The 23,804-nt window shown below is 31.3% G+C and overlaps 1 protein-coding gene across 4 annotated transcripts in view; it reads left to right on the plus strand.

Moving 5' to 3' along the window:
* Positions 1-23,804, plus strand: part of LOC118204935 (DNA-dependent protein kinase catalytic subunit-like) — a 601,004-nt gene that overhangs the window by 331,200 nt on the left and 246,000 nt on the right. For all 4 annotated transcript variants that reach the window (XM_085815460.1, XM_085815459.1, XM_085815458.1 and 1 more), the window contains 5 exons: positions 9,729-9,860; positions 12,462-12,695; positions 12,932-13,081; positions 18,687-18,860; positions 23,366-23,455. In XM_085815460.1, the coding sequence (XP_085671586.1) occupies positions 9,729-9,860; positions 12,462-12,695; positions 12,932-13,081; positions 18,687-18,860; positions 23,366-23,455 (780 nt within the window). The remainder of the gene's footprint in view (positions 1-9,728; positions 9,861-12,461; positions 12,696-12,931; positions 13,082-18,686; positions 18,861-23,365; positions 23,456-23,804) is intronic.

The following is a 23,804-nucleotide window of genomic DNA, read 5'->3' on the forward strand; positions in this document are numbered from 1 at the left end:
CGCTCAATTTGTGAGGCACCCTTTTATATTCCTTCTTTGGCACCTTCTTTGACTTTCCTATATGATTCAAGTGATCAGAAATCGTTGTTTTGCTTACGCCAAGCTCTCCCCAATGTAATATATTTTTACATTGTAGGCTTCTTAAATTACAATCTGTTATGCTACTGTTCAAGTTAAATCAGTTAGAATAATATGGTAGTAATAGTTAAATTATTTCAGTATTGTGACCGAAGAAGTGTCCTTAAAATGGAAGAATAATAAAATAAAAATAAAAACATTGAGAGTGATTGAATGAGTGTGTTGTGTCTTGCCGTGTGGTTTCAGTTAAGTACATTACACAACCAGACTAGTTCACGGCACAAACATTTATTTCTAACTAACTCATAAGACAGCAGCGATGCGCCATTTACGCAGTTACATTACATTCTCCTCTACTCTCGTTCAAAGAGGTTCTCAGGTATAAGAGTACTGATACTCTCGAAATCAGACGCTACATCCCTCCCCACTTATTTAGAGATTCAATCTCTGAGGAGCTTTGCAGATGCGCGATGATCGTGCAAGTTCAGGCTGGGGTTGCTGCAACTCTTTATCAGGATTCACTGGAATGACTGGCTCAATTTTCCTTGGAACTGACGGTGTTTCAAGTCCGGCTGAAGTTTGCAGTTTGCACAGCTTCACTTCTTTGTTTGATGTCCTTGTCCGAAGCCTGTGGCTTCACATTGCCATCTGAAGTAGCAGCCATTCGAGGTTCATAGATTACCGGTGCAGACGGAGCCTTCGCTCCCTACCGATCTGATCTGATCAACATGCAGGAGCAGTAAAGTTCCTTGAACGTCAATGGTATAATGCAGCGCTCCATCCTTATTTGTCACTCTGCCAATTTTCCATCGGGAAATTGCCGATCTATAATCCCGAATGGCAACCTTTTCTCCAATCTCAAAATTTCTGTCTTTGAAATCATAAGTATTCCTTCGGATGTGTTCTTCCACTCTTTGTCTAAGATTTGGAACAACTAAATCAATTTGAGTTCTAATTTCTCTTTTTAAGAATAATATTGCTGAACTTAACCAGGTTGTCCAGTTTGGTGCCTTTCTATAATTCATGAGCACTATGGCAAGTTTTTGCTTAATATTTCCTGGATAACCTTGCATTGCACATAATGCTTGTTTAACGGTGTAAACGTACGGCTCTGCTTGCCCGTTACTTGCTGGTTTACATGGAGCACACATTTTGTGTTTAATTCCATTATTCTTTATAAAAGTTTCAAATTACCCCGATGTGAACTGAGGACTATTGTCACTCACTAAAGGCAGTCCGTATCTTGCAAAAGAGTCTCTCAAACATTCAATTGTCTGAAAGGAATTTGTTGACTTTAAGGTATACACTTCTAGCCATTTAGAATGTGCATCAATGATAATCAAGAACATTCATTCAAAAATAGGGCCTGAGAAATCTACGTGAATGCGTTTCCAAGGCGCACTTGGATATTCCCTTTGATGGACACTTGCCCTTACTGGATCTGATTTGAACTTAATACAATCGACACAGTTCCTAGAAACTTCTTCAATATCATGATCGTAGGATCTACCTTTCTAAAAGACGTAGGATCTACCCTTCTAAAAGACGTAGGATCTGGCGATTGCCTTCATTTTAACAATTCCTAAGTGTCCTTGGTGTAACTCTTCGAGAATTTTAACTCGGAGTTTTTTCAGAACAACAACCTCTCAAGTCCTCTTTTCGATTTGAAAACAGCCACTAAAGGTTTATGATCTGTCACCAGAGAAAATTGTCTCCCCTTTAGATATAGATAACACTTTTTGACAGCCCAAACAATTGACAGTGCTTCTTTATCGGTTTGGGCGTATTTCTGCTCTTTGTTAGTCAGTGTCCTTGATGCGAATGCTATAGGCCTTTCTGTTCCATCAGACAAAACATGCGAGAGCACTGCCCCAAGACCTACCGGAGATGCATCAGTACCTAGCATTAACGATAATGTGGGATCGTAATGCATTAACCCTCTGAGCGGCACAGGATTTTAGATCCGTCATGAAGACCAGTATTTAAACAGCATTTAATGATTAAGTTTGTATAATGACTTATTTTAGTCTGTATTTTTATAAACTTACATTCATTAAGATGATATTTACATTATTAAAGAAAGTAAGAAAGCAAAATATCTTAAATTAGAAGCAAATATATGACAAGTAGCCAAACTTCTGATGACCGGATAAAGCCGGTCATAACGCTCAGAGGGTTAAATCTCTGTCTGAACGCATTTCCTTTTTAATTTTTTCAAAAGCGATTTGGCAGTTTTTTGACCAACTCCATTTAACATCTTTTTTTGTTAAATTATTTAAGGGATGTGCCAAAGTTGCCAAATTAGGGCAAAATTTGGCATAAAAATTCACTAATCCCAAAATGCTTTTGATGTCTTGGATGCCTTTTGGCATAGGGGCATTAGCAATTGCTGAAATCTTTTCATCTGTTTTATGCAATCCATCGGCATCAATTTTATGCCCTAAATATTTAATCTCATTTTGAAAAAAATTACTTTTAGTTAAGTTTAATTTTATGCTGTGCTCCTTGCATTTTTTGAAAAATATTTCCAATGCTTTTAAATGAGACTGATCATCCATTCCTGTCACTAAAGCATCATCCATAAAAATTTTAATTTCTTCGATCCCCTGAAATAATCCCTCAACATAGCGCTGCCAAATAGCTGGGGCAGCTTTTAATCCATACATTAAGTGTTTACAAATATACAACCCCTTATGCGTGTTTATTGTTAATAATCGTTGGCTGTCTGGATGCGCCTTCATTTGTAGATAAACATGACTGAAATCAAGTTTTGAGAAATTTTTACCTCCATTAAGGCATGAAAATATATCTTCGAGTTTTGGTAATGGATGTTGTGACACTTCCAAATTAGAAGATTAAATTATATTTCAGAGTAATCAGCACAAAGCCTAATGGAACCATCAGATTTAACAATTGGCACAACTGGTGTTGCCCATTCTGAAGTCTCAACCCTCTCAATGATACCTTTTTTTCTCAAGCCGGTCAATTTCTGATTCAACTCTATTTTTTAATGCGAAAGGTACCGGTCGTGACCTACAAAATATTGGTTGAGTATTAGGTTTCAAATTTAGTTTTACTCCGTGATTGTTAATTTCACCTAATTTATGGTCAAAAATTTCTTTATACTCCTCAAGCAATTTTTTAAAATTAAATTCACTTGAAGTTTTCAATGTTTTGATGGCATTCCAATCAAGATTGATTTTATACAGCCATTCTTGGCCGAAGATTGTGTCCAAATTTTCCTTCGCAATGTATAAATTTAAAACTAATTTTTGACCTTGGTATTCAACTTTAACAGGAACATATCCTAAAGGTACCACCTTATCACCCCTGTAAGTTTTAAAAACTAAATTTGTAGACTGAACCTTTTTATTGGAAAATTTTCTAAATTTATTTATAGACATTACCAAAACTGTTCCCCCAGTATCAAGTTCCATGCTAACTGGTTTGTTTTCAATTTTAACTTGAACCATTATTCCAATTTTAACTTAAACCATTATTGGCGGTCTTTTCGGCTCTTCCTCTCATAACATGTACGTTCTGGAGCTGAATCCATAGATGGGGACCTCATTTTTCGAATGATAATCATTATTTGCCTCAACTTTCTTTTGTTTAACCTGTCGGTTTTTCCTAGACAAATAACATGCCCTTTCGATATGTCCAATTTTTTTACAAAAGCGGCATTCACTTGTTGCAAATCTACAGTTGTTTTTATTGTGATTTGCTCCTAAGTAACTCAAACAAGTTTCATTTTTACCTTTATTATTCTTAGCAACAAAGTTTTGTTTCCACAGTTTGGACTAATTTTTTCTTGGTTTTAAATACTTTCAGTTCTACGGAATTTCCTATAATCTCATTTGCACCCTTAACCGCCTTTTCCATCGCCAAGGCTATCTTTAATGTTTTCTCTAAATCAATGTCATCTTCCTGAAATAATCGATCTAAGATATTACAATCTCATAGACTGCTAACGAAAACATCCCTTAACATTGTATTTACCATATCCTCTTTAAATTCACAAGGAATCACTAATGAGCGTAATTCAGTGACATAACTACTAATTGATTCCCCCTCATGCTGTTTTCTATTAATAAACATGTGTCAACTAGGTATTATTAAAACTTTAGGATTTAAATGATCCTTAAGAGCCTTTTTTAGTTTGGTAAAATTTTTATCTGAAGGATTATCCGGAGAGAGAAAATTTTTCAACAAATTATACAATTTCGCATTCAAGCTTGAGATCAGAACTTTACCACGTTTTGCCTCTGGAACATTTTGAATGTCCAAAAAGGCCTCAAATCTTTCTATGAACGAATCAAAATTTTCTACTGTTTCATCGAACTTATCAAAAGAAACAGAAATTTTGTTTTGTTTATGTTCCAATTTCTCTTGCGATGCAACCATTAAACCTTCATTCTGCTTTATTAATTCTTCAATTAACTTCATTAGCCTTTCAAAATAAAAATCAAATAACTTTCCTTCCTTTTGCAGTTTTCAGAGAATCCCCTAATTGGTTTCTAAAGTTTCGGTTTTGCTACTACAGTCAAATACCGAAAATCCGCCAACTCCTGAAATTCGCGTTGCCTCTCAGAATATAAATATTCAGTTTATAGGTTCTGGAAACCGCAACATTGAGTACAAAATATCGAAGAAAAAAATACTTACCTAATAATGACGTCATAATTACTGGATAATAATGAGTCAAAACGGAAGTACCAAATTATTGATATAAAAAAGTTAAAGAAATTAAGATAAAGTAAATAAGATAAGTTTTTCCCCCTCTAATGTGCATCGAGGTAAAAAAGCAGACGATTCACTCAACTCTTTGTTCAAGTTCAAGATTCAGGTTGTTGTATTTTCTGAACTTTGTTATTTCATTTCACGAGATTGTTTAGTGCTGCCTTTTTTTTATCCGGATATTTTGTGGATAAATTAAGAACATTTTAAATTTCAGCCCTTTTTAATACAATGACAGATAAGAAACGCACTCTTGATTTTACTGCTTGCAACGTTAAAAAATGTAAATACGTTGCATTGACGGTAACGCAAAAAGTGCAAATTCTACAAAAGATGGAAGCACATGCTACTCCTCGATTTATAGCAGAATGGTATGGAATTGTGACACGATTGTGTATGACATACGGAAAAATAAAGAAAAGCTGTTGAAATTTTACAGCAACAGTGATTCTAACACTGAAATCCGAAACCGGAAATCTTTGCATGAGGCGAAATCGGCAAACCTCGATGCTGTGTACATATAATACAATGAATAATATAATCAATTTATATATGCAATAATAATTTAATGCATATAATAAATTATTGCAATAATGTATATAATAATTTAATTAATTGTATCTAATATGCCTTATTCATTTTGCACTTTTAGTCCAAATATTATGCTTTATCTTTTCTGTCCTGAAATCCGCAAATTCCTAAAATCCGCACAACCTCTGGTTCCAAGCTTTGCGGATTTCTGGAATTCTACTGTACTTACACATGTAACTGAGTGCGCCGAGTCGGGAACGATTTTCTTCTCACACACCTTCGTTGCCAATTTGTTGTGTCTTGCCGTGTGGGTTCAGTGAAGTGCATGATGCAACCAAACAGTCTAGTTCACGGCACAAACATTTATTTCTAACTAACTCATAAGACAGCAGCGATGCACCATTTACGCACTTGCATTACATTCTCCTCTACTCTCATTCACAGAGGTTCTCATGTATAAGAGTACTGATACTCTTGAAATCAGATGCTACAGAGTGGAATGTGGGTGAGTGAGGTGGTGAATAAATCATAAGTAGGAAAACATTATTATTAAATAATTGGGCTTAGTCGCACTTAAACGGCTTTTAAATTGTTGATAATTCTATAGCTATTGCATGAAGATTAACTAAAGGCATAAAAGCATTAACTGGAAGATAACAATAACATAATTCAATCATATTTAAAGCAAAAAATGCACAATTTACCAACATATCATAATAAAAATAATAATAAAAACTGAGCTAACTGAACCAAGTAAGATTTGGTGTATATATATATATACACCTTTGGTGCAGCTGATTGCAACCAAAAAGGGAGATGCACAGCTGCATGTTATAGCAGTCCTTTTCGCGAAATTTCAATGTTCTGAGGCTACTTGTTTTTTAGTTATCTGAGATACATACATATGTACAGATGTCATGAAAAAAACTTTTCTGAATCAATTTTAAATAAAATTTATAATTTGAAAGAAAAAAAAAAAAGAGTCCTTTATTCTGTCCGTATGTACAGATGTCATGCATAAAACATCATTAAATTGCATAGTAGTGGTTAAAATGGATATTTTAATTGAAATATGATACCCGGAATTTTTCGTGATTACAGTATTTCTTTTACTTCATACAAGGAAGTATAATAATAATAATAATAATAATAATAATAAAAAAAGCAGCTTTTAAAAATTGGAAAGAATTAAATTCAAATAAACCTGAAGTTAAATTATGTGCTACAAACTGCAATATTTCAGTGGTAATAATTAACAAGTATTAATGCAAATTCAGCAATAATTAATATATATTAAAGCAAATTCAGATATCATACTCGATATTAGCACCATAGAAATGAAATATTACAAGAAACTAAATAAATAAATTGATAACTTTCTACATTTATGAAGAATTTCTTTTACATAAAAATATCACAACTTAAATGCTGTTTATATTAGCCACAAAACAATTTGCATTCTAAAATTACTGAATAAAAAATGTAAATATGTTTTCATAATGCATGTTAGATGGGCCTTATGCGTCTATCTTATTAAAAGTTAATTCATGGCACTTACAGATTTCATAATCTACTAAATCAAAACAAGTTTCGGGTCTTTTATTTCTATGTTCCAATTAGTGCTGAAAATGCATTAATCAGTATTTTTTAAGTTTTTTCAGTGATTGTTTCAAAAGTATTGTTATGGATATATATGTGTAGCATCAATAACTTTAATAGCTATTTTAAATTAATATTTATATGCTTTTGTGTGATATCATTTATATTGTTTTATTTCAGAAAGTTGTATTTATTATGCAAAATAAATGTGTTTCAACAACTATGCTAGAGGAGGGATAAAGAAGAGTAATTAAATATATAACACTATTTCATCTTAGAAATTATCTAGAGGACACTTATGTACAATTGGGAGAAGTACTAATAGGAAGGATAGAATTAATATTTTCTCATTTTCTGCACAAGTGCTACTCCTAATTTTAAAAGTATATATGCTGATACTAATTCAGTTTCATGCAGGATTTCATGTTTTATTTTATATAATTTTTTAAATAAATAACTACAGTGTGTGTATACAATAAATTATGTAACAAATTACATGAATAATAAATTAAATAATGATGCAAATTATTAATTCTGATATGCCAAATGAATAAAATGATGAACGTTTATGATTTGTTTCGATGATCCTAAGTTGAGTTTTTAGCCATTTACTTGTTTTCTGGTCAGCTTTTTTGCTGACACAAAGGATGCATTCTTCTTTTACCCTTATGAATGTTTGTAAATGGTTAAATAAAGGAGCTGTGTTCATATTGACAGAGGTAAAATATTTCTGAGGTTGAAACAAGATTTAAAATTATATCCCTACCTTTTCTAAAATCACTGCCATGAAACATTTTCAGTTTTCAAAGTTGTTTCCATCCAGACTGGTGTTGGAACACCTGCAAAATTTTTTGATATCACACCCAAGAAAAGATTTTTATCTTTTTCATGCTAATCCATATAACTTGCCAGGTAAGTGAGGGATTCTTGTTCATATGTAGATTTAACTTTCACAGTAAACGCATAGCATGCTGTCATTTTTGGGAGATTGCAAAGGGTTTTCCACAATCTCATTTGTGCTCTGTCTTGCCTATATGCAGCAATTGTGTATATTTGCACTTCCGTTAAATGAAAAGTGCTCCTCAACTGTCCACAGGATGTTGTTTGGCAGTCAATTTTTATTATTTTCCATCAGTAAAAAAAGCTCAGCCTGTAAATTCTATTTTTAAAAGTCAGTTTCCTATATGGGATAGATTTTTTAAAGTTACATCTTAAGGATGATCTGAGTGATTGTCACATAGATCCATATGAAATGCCAGTTCTCCAGGACCACTAAAATTCCACTTGCTGGAGAAAAAGATTTTGGAAATAAAATTTTTCATTATTAAAAAATAAATGCCATGTTCATTTCTGTGAAAACTGCATTATACTTCTGTGTATACTTTCTAAGTATTGGATTTGTACTTTTTCTGTTACTTTTGGATTACCTGGTATATAGAAATGCATTATCTAAAATTGTTTACAAGAAATGACAGCATTTTTTACAGTTGCATGCTACTCAAAAGCTATAAGGGTCCACAAAATGGCTGAATGCTGGTAGTTTGACCCATGTTCAGATCTAATAAATGGACTATTTGCAGGGAAGTTTCATGGTATTCTCCATGTGTAATGTGGATATAGCCAATTTTCCTTAAAAAGTCCTCCATAAAGGCATACTTTCCCATAGGCAGATGTTGGCAGTTTTTGCCGTAATCAATCAACCTAACCTGATCTAAAAGCTATTGTAATTTAAATATGAGAAGACTTTCCCAGGACGCGTTAAGAGATTTTTTTTAAATCTATACCTGAGAGCATTTTTTTATCTTATTTAAAACCGAGGTGATTATTTTTATTTTTACTCTTTGTCTGCAATTTATATTGATTTAAATAATGTCTCTCTGTTCTTGCAATATCTTTCAAAATTCAATGTACTTTGATATGATTCTGTAGCGGTTTAAATTCAGCATAATTAAGCAGTTCACCTTGTCAGGACTTGTGTTTCTCTTGATTTGCTTTGGAAACATGGAATGCCCTGAATAAGAACAGGGAGCATACTCAAGCTATGTTCAAGATTTGTGTATAACAGACGACACAAGCAGGAAGGGTATACGAAACCCTTTATTTTCAATACTTTACTGGCATTTCCAAACTTCTGAATACAGAGACCAACCACTTGTGGTCTGAATGTAAGAATATAAAACTACTAACTAAAACTCTAACTAAAAGCTAACTTTTAATTAGTATCAAATGCCTAACACTAAGACTGGCCTTTATTAAAAAAGGGTACGTGTGTAGTACGCCGAGCTGCTGAAACTACAATACGTTTGCAAATATTAAGAGGGCTAAACCTCTGGCTTTAAAGGCAACCAGCAACCGAGTGAAAACTTGTAAAACTGCAGTGGCAAGCAGCTTGCTTCCTAAAACTCCTTCTCTCTCTCTCTCTCTTGGCAAAAAGCCACAACTTAAGTACTTAGGCGTTAGCAAGACAATTTGTATAAATAAGTTAAAGCATTTAATTCTGGCCGGAAGTAGAAAATAGCGATAGTACAGTTTTAAAATAAAATAAATGTTAATAAAACTTAATTCCTTACAACCTCAGTTAAAAACAGTATTTAAGTACAATTAAATACATCAGTAATTTTAAGTGTTTATTTTGTTCTGTTAGTGAGTAAAAAGTATGCTTAGTTTTTGAATGTTTCAATAAGCACAATAATCATTTTCTCATATCTAAAAAAATTACATGGTATGTTTTTAATTTATTCATGTGAATAAATTATGACAACAATGTTTTTCATAATTTGCAGTTGTATTTATGAAAAGATGAATAATTTTGATCCAGAAAGTAAAACGAATGCATTTGGAATACAAATATTAGGTGTAATAGTGTCAAATGGATTTCCACCATATGATCTAGAAGAAGATGCAGCTGGGCAGAGGTAAGATTATGGGCTAAAAGTTATACCATGATATAGCCTTTCTGTTAGTTATCAGTATGATATAGAGAATTCTATGGTAAAATATTCATTAAAATATCAAGCAATTTTATTTTACTAATTTGTATTTCTAACTTTTTTATATGTTTTTACATATTTATTTTACTATGTATCATTTCTACTTGTCTCTGTTATCTACTGTCTATACCTGCATTTTTAATAATGACCATTATTCTATATTGTTTTAAGCAGAGATTCTCAGTTACTTTTTGAACAATATTCAAGCAGTTCTCAGTCTATTTGAATTTGGATATTCTTTTTAATGAAAAAGCATTTATAAATGCTAAAAATAAAAAACATTTTGTTTTATTAATTTTTCGTTAATTTATTTTTAATTATTCTTTTTCATACATATTTGTAAATTTACATCTTTTGAATTCCTTTCAGAATGGTGACTCTTAGGTAGATTTAATTTTAGAAAACAACGTTTAGCTGTTGATGCTAAGGAAATTGGCTAATAGCAGTGCCCCCCCCATAATAGATTACTTGATAGTTACAATAAGCCTAGAAAATTGTGTTATTTCTTTTTTATTCTGTCTGTAAATTCATAAGAGAAATAATCAGATTTCAACAAAAAATTCCATTTCAATTTCATTTCTAAACAAGTAATATTTTACGGAGAGCAGGTTGAAATGTGTTCCCTGCTGCCATTGATTGTTACTTGTCAGGTTGGCTGCTGTTTGATGAAAATACTTAATCCTAAAATTTTGCAGTCTCATACATGCAATAAATTAAAAATAGACATTTCATTTTCGTACATCTTTTGAGATGAATGGTTTGCATATTACTTGCTTAAAAATGCTTAAGCAAACAGTAGGATGTTATATCCAGATCTGAAAGAAGAGTCAGTTGAACAAAATTAAGGCATTATTGCTTGTCTTGATTAAATTATACAAATTCATAATGACATTATACAAATTTATAACGGCTGCAACAGTCCACAATTGTCTTTTGTGGACTGTTACAATCATTATGAATTTGTTTCTGTTTGTCATTTAGAAATTGTTTGAATGAGTAGATCAGTTTGGTAATTAGAGCATTAGAACAGGCTGAATCAACAGTAAGATGTACTGAGGTAATGCATGGTTAAGAAGCAATTCAGCAGCCAACAAATTGAAAAGATTCTGATTAGCCAACAAGTTATTGAGTGCATGCACGTTGTGCCAGTAGTTGCCTTCATGTGCATATGAATGTACACATCAGATTTTAAGTATAAAACATAAATAATATACTTATTAGATGATATATGGAGAACAAATTTTAATAGATCTTTCAGTTTAATACAAATAGGTAGGCTTACCGCCAGTGACCGAATGTTTAAGCCTCCTGAATACTGATAATTTCTCCCAAGGATGGCAAATGGGCATCAAATCCTCAGGCAAATGGGCTGGTTGTGTGATATGTTTTCATGGTTTTTCCATTTGACTTAGAACCTGTTTCTTCCTGTTACACAAAACTAGCCTTCCTCCAAGGCAGATAATCCTTGTCTGTGTTGCCATATTTGAAAAATGAACGTACCTACCTTGATATAAATGTGAAAAACTTAGTTGATCAATGTCCAGTTGTAAAAAATTGGATAATACTGAATATTGTATCTTGCCCCCTCTCATTTTGTATACCTGAGTGTGCAATACATGGCCTCCTTAGGTTAAGTTATTAGGATATGACAAAAGGTATCACAAAGGCTGTGTGTATAAGAGAAAGGATGCATTTGTAGAGGACTGTCTAAGGGAAACTGTCTAATATCATGTTATACATGTAGAAAGCTGTAAAAAATCCCATACACAGCTGGTCTGTTTACCTCTGTTCAACTCCAGGTCTAATTATCAGTATTTAATGGTTTTAACCACTCAGCCACTGATATACCTAGGCTTCCATCATAAACAGTTGTGTATTTCTTTTTCATATAAAGAAACAGAAACATTGTCTCTAAGTTATTCCTGATACTTTACTATAATTAATTGACCAGGTAACTGAATGAGAAAATGGCTTTTAAAACAAATGCAAATGGGGGATTTTTAAATACTTAATTTTGTTTTATAATAAATATTAACATTATTTAAGAGAAAATTATTATTTTTATTAATCTTTGTTTATTATTTCATATCCGACTATTTGAATAAGTTCTTATCTAAAAATTTAAAGAGGAACTGATGCAGTGTAAGCATTATGCCTGAAGAATTTTTCAGATACTAAAAATAGCTATTAGTACTTGAAACCTGTATTATATCCTAAAAGGTTAGAAATCTGTTAATATGAGAATATTTCCTGCACCATTACTTTACTGTTATTATTTCTTCTTTATAACTCTTAAATGATGTTTCTAATTCTATATTATAATTGTGAAATATTTTATTTTGTTTAAAGCATAATACTTAAACTGTTATTGAACTGACACATGCTCAAGAGTCATCCATTTATATGGGCATGTAAGTTTAAAAGTAAAAGCTTTTTAAAAATGCATGTAAAGCTTGTAAAAAAAAAAAAAAACTGTCAAAAGCATGCATGTTTTAAATTAAACGCTGCTTTTGATTTATTATACAGGTATATTGGTATTCTTCTGAAGAATTTGTCACACAAGTACAAAGAGGTATATGGATCAGCTGCTGAAGTTGTTGCTCTTGTTCTGAAATACTTGATGAAAGATGAACAGAATCCTGATGAAAATTTATTTTTTAAAAAAGTTGTTCATCAATTAGAATCTATGAAAGCAAAAGAAGATAGATTTTTGTATTGTTTAAACAAAATTCATTATGGGTGTCCGAATATTGCTGATAAGTATGTTCCCAAATTCAGAGTAAATTGGTAATATTAATTTGCTCATGTGTTTATGTGTGACTTTCTTGTTTACATATATACAACTTTCAGTCATATGTATTATGAAAATTTTCAAACTGTTTATATTATACAATAATGTGTGCTTAATTGTATTGTATACTCAAGTATATTTCATGATGATTTTCACTTAATATGAAATGTAAAAATTACAATTTTATTTTTGTGATACTTTTCAGATTTATTCCTAGACTTCTTCATTCATATAAATCATTACATGGAGTTTATAAGAATTACATTTTGGAAATTTTGCATTCTCGTGTGACTAATATACAGAATGGTTATAAGGAGCTGAAGATGATTGACCTCTTTGATGATTTAGAAAAAAAGTAATATAATTACAAATCCAAATAAACTGAAAGTTAATTTTTCTGAACTTCTGAGAATTAATTTTTAGCTGTAACTTTTCCATTTCTAACAATGTAACATTTAAATTTATTACATAAGGAAGTTTGCAGTTAATTTATTGCTTATCAGCTACCTAATTTATTTATTTATTTTTTTTAATTTATTATTTTTTTTTTTAAATTTTAAGAGCACGCTTAAGTCACCTTATTAGTTAAAATCGTAAAAACAACCTTGTATTTATCGTAAGTATAGTGAAACACTCAATCGATTTCGAGGGCAGCTAAAGGTCCCTCCTCATCAGGAGAAAGAAATACCTAGAAAGAAGAAAAATAAAGGGGAAGGAGTCTCACAAACATGTAGTCCTTATCAGCACTGCGCGTGGTTATAACCGGAATTTTAATCAGAGTTACACTGGCCGCCTACTTTTACTGAGCCAGGCTATCTGATCAAACATGTAACACAAATTAGCGAAGTTAAAAATAGGGAGTGAGGGGCTACTGCACCTTCACGCTCAAAATCGGAACTTCGAATAATGGAAAGCAACCACTGAATGGATTTTTATACCCTCTGGTAGTACCAAACGGGAGGAGGTAACGCCATCTATCAGCAAAAATAGTATAAACTGAATTAAGATAGTAGAATTTTAAAGGCATTAGGAAGGACTGGATTGGACTTAAAATCATTAACTAATCACTTTATTAAGGTGATCAAAGAACTGAATGCTACTCTTCTGAAAGTGCGCTTTTCAAAACCTAAAGGGTAAGAGGAAGCATTTGCATCTTGCAATTGTACTAAGGCATCCCTCATATTCTCAGTTTGGTGGAAGTCTTTAGAACTGGTTTTACAACTTGGGTGTATGGCTTCAGCAACTGAAATCGTGACTTCTGTGGTGCCATGGTTTTTCAGTCATCTAGGATCCAATTGTTATGATTAGAGGTGCTGCAGGTGATGTTGTTCTGTTAGTAAAGGCATTCGACTCCATCTTCTGCTGCAATACCCCATCTTCTCCTGAAAGTCAAATTTCGCTGTATTATCCTACCAGACACATCTGTCGTACATCCCACATTGATTTCTTCAGTTATTTCACTCAGTATTGCTTGTCTGTTAACACTGACAATTCTACATGCACACTGGCAGCCTCGGTCATTAAGTGCAGGCAGTCAGCCATTGCATTGTTCATGATGGAAGGTTATGCTTGCAATTAGCTATTCTTTGCACACTCTTGACACTGTGGATCTCAGAATGTTGAATTCCCTAATGATTTTCAAAATGGAATGTCCCATGCATCTAGTTCCAACTACCATTCCTCCCTTTCTTAAGTCTCTTAATTCCTATAGTGTGGCCTGTAATCATGTCAGAAACCTTTTCATATAAATAACTTAAATACAAATGAAAGCCCTGCCAATGTGCTGCCCATTTATACAAATTCTGCGTGATCTACTACCATCTATATATTTGCATATTGCTATCCCATGACTTTGTCACCTTGGTGTATATTTGTATTATTTTAAGTGACATGTAAATTCTTGATTAATTTTAAACATTGAGGACTTTGCATGTAACATACAATTGTTATATCTGTATTACATCTGTTGGACTTTTCTCTTATATTTATTAACTTTTCTCTTATATTTGTATCTATTATGCATATTATTTCTGATTTATTTATCAGGAGAGAAATTCACAAGCAATGACATCAAAATTCTTTATTCTATTGATTTTTTAAAAATACACCAGTAGTTAATATTCTCTGTTGCTATGGTTGCATTTTATCTCGAGATTATTACAATTACTTTGAATGTCATGATCATCTGGTGGTAAACTGTGGAAATTGCTAACATTTGGGCATCCTGACTAAACAATTGCCCTCATTTTTTTTTAATGCACATTGCTGGCAATACCATAAGAATCCAAATTTTTTGTGTATAGTATAATCATAATTTAAAGTTCTGGAAGAAGTAAAAAGTTCCACAAGGCATTTTTTTCTTGTCATAAGTACTCCATCTTAATTTCAATTTGCTCTTATGCTTCTTTCAGCATTAATGAGGTAAAAAATTTAAATACTTTTCCTTTACTCTTGGCTTGAGTAATTTGACTTTTCTTTGGCATTTGATGTTCTATTTTTCAGTGCTTGGTTTCCGAATAAGATGACATTTGCTGGGGCATATATTCACTCATCGTGTGGGCTGAATATACAAATTCTTCCGGCTGCCTAAATCTTCTTTGTCTTGCAAATTCCCCAGATTTTCTCTTTGGTAATGAATATCTTCTTTCATACAGAGAAGGTATGAGTTTAAACGTACTTCATCAGAAAACTGTTTTTCATATCTGAATTATTTCTGTGAGCCGCATAGAAACAGTAGCCTCCTCTTGTTACAAAATTTCCATCAGGCGTATATGGCATATTACCTTGGTCATATTCAAGACCATACTCAGATTCCCAACCAGTGCTATCTACTAGATCATTTCAGTTTGGAAATCGCTTTTGCTTTATTGTTGGTATTTGTCTATGCAAGCATTTTGGACTATCAGCTTTGCTTCTAACATGAAAGTGATCATCATATTCCACATCCCAGTCATACATTTTACCAACAACACAGCGGTGTAAGCCTTTGTTTTTTTTTTTTTTTTACATTTGCTTCGAACATAATTTTGATTACTGTAATCAACTTCATATTTTGTCACAGGAAGAATACTTGTTTTTCAGTTTTTAGCTTTATAAAATTTATCTGCTTTAATTTCATCATTTAGTTTCATCTGCTTTTAATTTAATACATGAATTCTCTTCAGTGCACTGTAACCTAATAAATGGATAATCTTTTGCATAGCTGATATGCAAAGTATCACTGGCTCTAGTATATGCAATATGTGATAAATCTAAAAATGTTTGTCCAACAAATAAGTCAACTAGCCGAGCCGAATCTTGTACAAAAGTTTTGATTTCTAAAACCAAATAGCTCCTTTCTGCAAGATGAAATATTTATTCCTAGACTTTTTACAGCCAATTCTTTAAGTAGACATGACAATGCTCCTGTGTCAATCAGTGAAGATTTATTATGAGAATTGTTAATTAAAGCATTCCTCAAGTATATATCAGCTGCTACAGAAGAATCATCAAGGTCCCACATGTTTAATGTAGCTTCTTTTTTTTATTCTTAGCACATTTCTTTGTATGGCTTTTCAATCTACATATTTTGCAGGATATGGACAGCGTTTTGAAATATGCCCAAAGCGAGTACAAGAAAAAAAATTTGGGGTTACCTTGATCATTATGAGTAGAAGAATTAAATAGTTTTTGTTTTCCGTTATATTTATACATAGGCAAATTGTCTTTCTCGTAATATTTACGGCCTCTCATCATATCTATGTTTCCCAATCTATTTGAGTTACTAGAATTCATTACTCTCGGAGTGTTTTTAGAATTATCCCAAGGCCATAACTTAGAACTGCTTTTACTTTCATTGCTTATTTTTAGTCCTTATCGAATGTTTTTGTATTCACCTAATTTTCCAGCTAATTCATTTGAGTTTGCATATTTAGGCCATGAATCAATAAAATGTTCCCTAATAGAATTCAGAACTATCTTTTCAACTGATCTGTTATAATTAAATTTTTTAAATAATTGAATCATTTATTTTTAATCCTGCTAAACATTCATTAAAATAGCTACAAATTTCAAAAATGAAATTTGTGTGAATCACTAATACAATTAACGAATTTCTGGTGAAATGTTCTGGGCTTAAAACATTTTAATAATAAATTCTTAACAAATGTGTGCTCATTAGCTTGTTCTTCAGATTCTTTGGTGATCAGTTGTGTGATCTGAAAGGGTAAAAGTCCTAATAAATGAAAAACATAATCTTCATTTAACCCATCTGTTTATCTTGACATTCAAATATAATTAAGAATGAAGATATGTCTCCATCCTTTAAATAAAATTTTTCCATAAGACTTTTCAAATCGGTATATTTCTTGTTTCTTTTGTGGTTAGATTACTTCCCATTGATGTTTGGAACATTAATTTATTTTCGTTTAAAAGTTTTTTTTTATTCAAAATGCCCTTGTTTTTCCTGATCTTCAACTTCTAACTGTATTCATTATTTGCGTTCTTGAATTTCTAAATATGGTTGTTTTTCTAATTTTTCATTATCTTCTTTCCTTAATAATACTTTCAAAAACTTGTTTTACAAATAGTTCGTCATAATTTTTACTGTTAGTGATGATGATTTAATGATAATCACAATGGAATGTAGTGGCACAATGGCATTTCTCCAATTTCTGTTGCAAGTTCAGTTAGATCTCTTTCGTACCCTATGCCAAGAAAAAATATTGCAGGTACTTCAAGTTACCTTTATATATGTTTAATTGTTTAATGCTTATTATTGATACATTTAATAACTTTGGACAAGATGCTTAAAAGCTTTCATGCATACATTTAATGGCTCCATTGATATGTTTAGTAACTTTAAAGTGTACTATAAACGAAACATCTACCTTTTTCATTTTTGTATCAGACCTTCAGTGGTATTTAGTTATAGTAAATTGGCATAAACATCCCACTTCTGAATCTGTTGGACTTTAACTTTTCTCTTATATTTATATCCACAATGTGTATTGTTTGAGTTATTTATCAAGACAGAAGTTCATAACCAATGATGTCGAAATACTTTATTCTATTGATTTTTAAAAAGTCCCCTGAGTAGCTAATATCATCTGTTGGCATGGTTACATTTTATCTCCCACATTTACATTATTACAATTGCTTTTGAATGGTCATGATGCCATCTAGCAATAAACTATAGAAATTGCTAACACATGTAATAACATAGCAACTTATTCCTTCAGTTTCTTAAAATTTCAGATTATTTAGTTTTTTATGTAAATTATTCAATTTTGAGAAATTAAGTTTTAAAGCAACTTCTCTGAGTACACTCACCAAGAGTATCTTTAAGAATTTATCCTTCTGTTTTAGGCGTAAATTTTTATGCTTAGACATTTTTAAAACATTAAAATTATGTTCTCACAAATTAAGAAATGCCTATCCACTGATTTATCCAGATTTAGTGTTCATGTGTCATGCCAGCAGAAAGGCTGCACTCATTGAAGTCACATGATTTCCCACTTATAATTACAAGTGTCATCAATGCTTACTCAAATCCTCCTTTCATCTTACAATGAGCCTTTCCATTCAGTGTGCAATAATGCATGATAATGTTAAGAAGTATTTTAGAAAAAATTTCTTAGAACTCCCTTTAAACATAAGCATGCAGTTTTGCTAGATGATTGATTTAAAGACTTTTGATAGGGTTTAGTAGGATATTTTGGTATTCAAGAATTTTTCTCTTGCCATTCTGAATTTTATAAGCAATGAAGATGAATTTAATAAACAGCAGTTTTCTATTCATTAATACATATTTGTTTTGGTTCTTCGAAATTTGAGCTTATAAATGACTGATTTTATTAACTGGTAGGTTAGAAAAGTTGCAGCTACTGTGTTTTTATATTTATATATGCATTGGATATTGTTTTACATTTTTTTTGACATAGCAGTCAAATTTAAATCATGTGTATAATTTGATTATTTAGGAATGAGGACACTCAATACACTTCATTACAAATGCTATTTAAACTGATTCCTAGCATGTCATGTGATGATGTTTTAAGTATCTTACCAGGCATTGTTGAAATACGTTCTCAACCGTCTTCTGCTAGTCGTCGAGCTTTATACAAAATTCTGTTTGCTCTATTTGAAAAATATAAGTAAGTTACTTTTAACTGAATTAATTGCTTCTTGTTGTAAAGTTGAATTAAAAAAGCTATGTTATTGTTAAACATGTAAATTTTTTATTTTTGGCTAGTTATTTTAGTTCCCATTATAACTAATCAAAAGGAATGAAGGATGACAGATTTATTCCAAATAGGGAAATTTTAACCTTAGTTATAATTAACATTTTTAAATCATTTAAAATATATCTAGTAAATTATGTGTAGGATGGCTAAAAATTAAAGTCATATTAATATTTGTTGCCTTAAAATTGATCTATTGATAAAAGGAATTTTTTTTAATGTTAATGTGCTTGCTACTTTTTCTGTAAACAGCAGTATTTAAAAAATATATTTAAGGTATTTAACATGCAGGTATATTTCATCTTGGACTTGCATGTGTATTGAGAGTTTTTTTTTATGAATTTCACCAGAGTTTGGTCATTCAGTAAAATCGCCTTAAATAGATAACTACTTTGTGCTTTTGAACAAACTTTCTTTTTAATTTTAAACTTAATTATATGCTCTTAAGATTGTTAAAAAGAAAAAAAATGACATTTTTTAATAATATAAAATATTGAACTAAAAATGAAAGGGAAATAAACAATTTTTATTTTTACTATTTATTTAAAAATATTTTTTTTAATAATAAGTACAAATAGCAATGATAAGACTAATATTTCATCACAGTATAGTATTGTTTGAGACATTTTCCTCTGGGAAGTGGATCATAGCAGAAGTTATATATAAAAATGTTTCACTCCATACTTTTTTTGGGCTGAACACACAAGACATTGTCTCTGTAGATTGGTTTTCCTTCTCAGCACCAACAATCTTCTCTAGTACGTGTCTATGCATACCCATGAATAGTATGCCAGGAGGGGTTGAATTTTGGCATCCTATGCATAGCAGATGTGGATGATTCTGGTTCTTGAGAGCTAGTTTCAAGTGGTTCATCAGTAACTCAATATAATGCAATATTATGCAAAAATTTCTTGCATTTTATTTTTTGTAACTTAATAGAGTTGTATACTACATATGAATTGAAAAGCGCAGAATTCTCCATATACATAGCCAAGTGCTTTGCCCACTTTACTATTTTATGCAAAATGCTATAGTAGGACAAATATAAACCTGCCCAATCTACCTCTTTCATATACATGTTGTTGTGGATCAAAGCATCTAGCTTTATAATTTTTTGTTTCATTGTGTGGTCAACATTATGGCTTTCTTTCATTTTTGCCAAATGAATTAAAGAGACAAGACTCTCTTCTTCTTCTCCCCCCCTTCTTTTGATTGCAAAACTTGCATTAGTATATCTTTTTTTTTTTTTTTCCCCCCTACGAAAGATTATTTCTCCTCTTTTTAGATTAGTTTTTTTTTTTTTTTTTTTTTTTAAAAAAATCAGACGCTCTTGCAAACCTCTATTTTTTCTAATGGTTCTGCAAATTCTTATTCTTTTATGTAAAAGGGCTTCTGTGTTATTGATGCTATTGTAGTAATTATCCATGTACAAATGGTGCTAGGTATCATTATATGGTGAAACTACTGTGTTTTGATCAACCATAATCCTTGAGCGGCATCACTTTCAGATAATATTCACTTGCGTATGATGTTCTTTACAAGTTTCCAGCATTGTAAATTCTAAAAAATAGTCTTCTCCAAGGTATTATACCCATATCTAATGATAGTTGTTTCTTTGGTTTGTAAACGTTATTAAATTTTGCAACAAAATAATAAAGTCTTGATTTTGAATAATTGATGAGATTCATCTGGGATGTCTTAATTGTTATTGAAATGCCAAGCCTTCCATATTTGCCGAAACCTATACCCTGACATAGTTATCTGTGTAGGGAGCAGTTGACCAATAATCATTTCATGTATTGTTACAAACTTGTCCCATGAAAATAATGATCATAAAAAATTTCTTCATCTCCATAATATCTTTTCATACTTTTGTGATATATTTTAAACTAATATTTTGATAATAATATCTGTTTGATTCTGTGACGAAATATATAAAAATGTCATCACCCATAAATAACTTCGCTGCAAAAACTGTGGATTCAGGAACATTAGTCATGTCAGTTATCCTAGGATGACACCTAAATTCTTCTAGGATTGGAGGATTCTTAATTGATGACCATTCATCTGCTTCTTCATCAGAACTTGTTTTAGAAGTGCTAGAAATATTTCTTCGAGTCAACATTAAAAAATGGGGATTAATATCATCATTATCGCTTTCTTTGCTACCTTGACTTTCGGAATTACTATCATACAAAAAATCCAATAAAGCATCAGTACATATTCCTTGATCACTATTTTTGTCATAATGCCTCATTTATCAATGCTGTGATGAATAATTTAAAAAAATATTCAAATTATACAAAACACATCTTTTACATTCTGAAGGTATTAAACCAAGTAATTCAGTGGACTTAAGATCTAGAAAGAAACAGTGGAAATCGTTGCCTAGCAACATGAAAATCATACACTCTTACAATGCCCATTATATTAATATGATACCAGCTCTCCAGCACAAATCTACTGAATGCATACTTTTATGTGACCTGCGCTGTAGTGACAAACTGGAAAAACGTAAAAGTATGTTTCCCGGATACAATGCTTTAAGTGTGCTAAATTTCCATTTATCTATATTCATATTGTCACTCTTGTAAATTTTCTATGTGTTATCTCCCAAAGGGTTTTAAAGTTGTATTTAAAGAAGATTAGAATCTAGCAATTTTTAGCAGAAGCTCTCTATTTTTAATCAAATAATTCTCACTGTTTGTAATAAAGTTGAAAACTTAGTAATGACTGTTGGCTGGAAAGAACTGATCTTTGATAAGACTTTCCCGATGAAGAAGTGATAGCCTAAGGATTCAGTGAATTATTCCTGGAGCTGGAAGTACTGGAAAATGTAAGAAATGATAACACATAAAAGTAAATAATGAAAGACAAGACATACCGTATTTGACGGCATATAAGACACACTTTTTTTCCTAAATTTGGACTAAAAAATGTTACCCCCTGTGTCTTAGACATGAAGGACACAGTCTTATACGTGAAGGTAATTGCATTCAATAATTGTTTATTTGGCTTTTATGAAATGTGAGAACTAAAAGAAACCACGCTATTGAAACTTTTTTCCCTTGTGTGTGGCCGTCTAAATAAGGGTGCGTCTTATATGCCGTCAAATACGGTAAGTTTTTATATCAGACTCAAAACTTTCATGGTAATGACTAAAAAGGAATTAACAGATTACAAAGAGGTAAGTAAAGAGAAAATAGCTGCCGTGACCATGATAGGACACTAGAATTTATAAATAAAAGATCTATGTGACTTTACAAATATAATTGAAATGTAGTGAGATAGTAGTTTTTAATAGAATTTGCCATGGTGCTGGAAAAAATGTCAACGCAACTGTTTCTCCTCTCTCCCGAAAAGAGAGGAATACAACATATCTTCTCTTTAAAAAAAAAAAAAAAAAAAAAAAAAAAAAAAAAAAAACACCTCTAAATTTGCTATTATTTTAAACCGATCGTATTTTAAAGAGTGTACTATATGCTTCTCATTTCAAACCTCCAGTTTTTTTAGTGTAATAGTACAATAGTTTCATTTTTCAAGGTCATGTTTTGGTACTTGTGTACTAACACAACCATTTTAGTAGAAGTCACTAAATTTTGAGACTGCAGTAAACCCTGGCAACCATGTGCATAACATAACTTCAGTTTTTACAAGCAATGTTGCCATTTTCATAAGCATTCTTTTTATTGTTCCCTAAATTCCAATTGTTTGTATAGATAAATTGTGATTTTCCCCTCCTTTAACTCATTTTTAAACTAAATGGTTGTGGAATTTGCCTGCAAGAGAAGAAATTGGGATAAAACTTTTGCAAGAATTTAGAGTATTTTGTTGTAAAATCATTAAAGGGAACATTTGTTTTGAACCTCTACTTATTTCTTTTGAAACAAAACAAAAACAAAACAAAAAAAAAAAAAAAAAAAAAAAAGCAAGGGCTTGTAATAAGGTTCATTGATTGATTTTTCAAGGTAAACATGTAATTAAATCATAAGTTGGTACTCATAACTTTGTCACATTTTTTGATTTTTTTGTCCACCATCAACTTGGGGATGTGTATTGAGAGCACATCAGAGTCTATCTTAAAGTCTCACCTTTATTTTTAGCTATTCCTTTGAAGCTGATTTCACTGACCTTTTTTATAATTTCTTTCTTTTGGGATGTTTGGTTAAAAATTCCAGAGATATTGCTGACAGATATAAGATTTATAAAAGATAAGTTATGTAAATATTATTTATTAATTATGCAAGTTACTAATAAACACTTTAGTATCCACAGACTTGCACAACTATTCTGTGCATTAAGTGATAACCAAGCTTGTTGAAATCTAGTTTTTAGCAAGACAAGAACTTTTAAGTGCTTTCCAATAAATTCAAAATTTAAATATGTCATAAATAACAAAAAATGTTACTATATTTTAGTGAGAGTGCTGGTGCAAAAGAAAAAAAAGTCTGTAGATATGCTCATGAAACTTTGCTTATTGGTCTTGCTGATCCTGATCCAGAAATCAGGTAAACTTGAATTCTTTCATTTCTTAAAATTATTTTCCAGCTACTGTTGCTTTTGATTAATTCTCAGATAAAATTTCTGCCTTCTGAAGAATATGCAATAAAAACTTAATTCAATGTCTCCAATAGTAGAAATGCTAGTGGAGGCTGCACACACTGTTGGGCCAGGATTTTTATTGCTTGGCAAAATATGGCCTAATTAAGTAATCTAATCACTATAACTCTGTAATAATCAGTTTTTGTGCAACACTTTTCTAATCATTCTTAATAACCATAAAACTAGTTTTGATATGTGTATTTCAAAATTATTGAATTCACTTTTTTAAAAATTGCTTTGCTATTGTAACATACA

Source organism: Stegodyphus dumicola, chromosome 4 (assembly GCF_044657685.1).
Source record: "Stegodyphus dumicola isolate Sdum_Otavi_A_Nest chromosome 4, ASM4465768v1".
Classification (NCBI taxonomy): Eukaryota; Metazoa; Arthropoda; class Arachnida; order Araneae; family Eresidae; genus Stegodyphus; species Stegodyphus dumicola.